The following is an 898-nucleotide window of genomic DNA, read 5'->3' as shown; positions in this document are numbered from 1 at the left end:
TGTTCCTCATGGTGCTTTCGTTTAAATGACTGTATGAAATTGCCAGCTTAAATTATAAGCTCATGATATTCTCTACTGACTAGTGGAACCGGTACTTTTACAAATTCTACTTTTTTAATCTATGGTTCATCACATTCACTCGTATTTCAGAACCCACGTAAATAATGGAAGTGGATACCTCTGTGATTGACGATATCCTTCGTGGAGCACGATATCAGAGTGAAATTCATGACCATGCGAGTTTCAAGACTTTCCTGGATCGTCTTGTCCTCCCGGGAATGGTACTACACCTAGATCCTGATAGACCAGATGTTCATCATTCATGGGCTTTGGGTCCTGGTTTACGCCTTTTACCGAAAACCACCCGGCCTAAACAACCAAAGTCTTGGGATTCAATCTTAATCCTCCAGGTGCGTCTATTGTCTTCGATTTTGAGTTGCGGTTACAATGCATGTTGGAGAGGTTTTAGCTCTGTAACTGGCACAGACAGCTACAAGGTTTGTGACTCACTGGGTACAATACGCCAGTCGTTACTCAGCACAACAATTGAATATATGGCGGCTATCGGAAAGCTGTGGCGTATACCAACTGATTGGAAAGAACGCCAATCACGACCATGGTCCGAGCCGCAAACTATGGGGAAATGGGTGCATGGGTCATGAAACAAACTGCAAGCGGATGGCGCGCCACAGAAGTGTGTGGTTCAAATCTCGGTTAGAGTGCACGGGAAAACTAATGCAGCAGGAGAGACGGCAAATATGTGTACACTACACAATACAATAGAACTGTCACGCTAGCATAGTTCGCTTCCCAGTGAAACAGAAAGCAGCACAAAAATACCATTCTAATTGGAAGAATATTAACCATGCATGCTTTCAAATCCATGTTCATCTGTGCT

The 898-nt window shown here is 43.7% G+C and overlaps 1 protein-coding gene across 1 annotated transcript; it reads left to right on the top strand.

Moving 5' to 3' along the window:
- Nucleotides 1-164: 164 nt before the first annotated feature.
- T265_12293 (hypothetical protein) lies at nucleotides 165-662 on the top strand (the record flags this gene model as incomplete). The annotated part of the gene is made up of 1 exon (XM_009179623.1): nucleotides 165-662. One exon carries the CDS (start codon nucleotides 165-167, stop codon nucleotides 660-662), a length of 498 nt encoding a protein of 165 aa, XP_009177887.1.
- Between the last annotated feature and the right edge of the window lie 236 nt (nucleotides 663-898).

Source organism: Opisthorchis viverrini (genome assembly GCF_000715545.1).
Source record: "Opisthorchis viverrini unplaced genomic scaffold opera_v5_4589, whole genome shotgun sequence".
NCBI classification, from domain to species: Eukaryota; Metazoa; Platyhelminthes; class Trematoda; order Opisthorchiida; family Opisthorchiidae; genus Opisthorchis; species Opisthorchis viverrini.
Note: the sequence above shows the minus strand (reverse complement) of the source record. Positions and strands in the feature narration are given on the sequence as shown.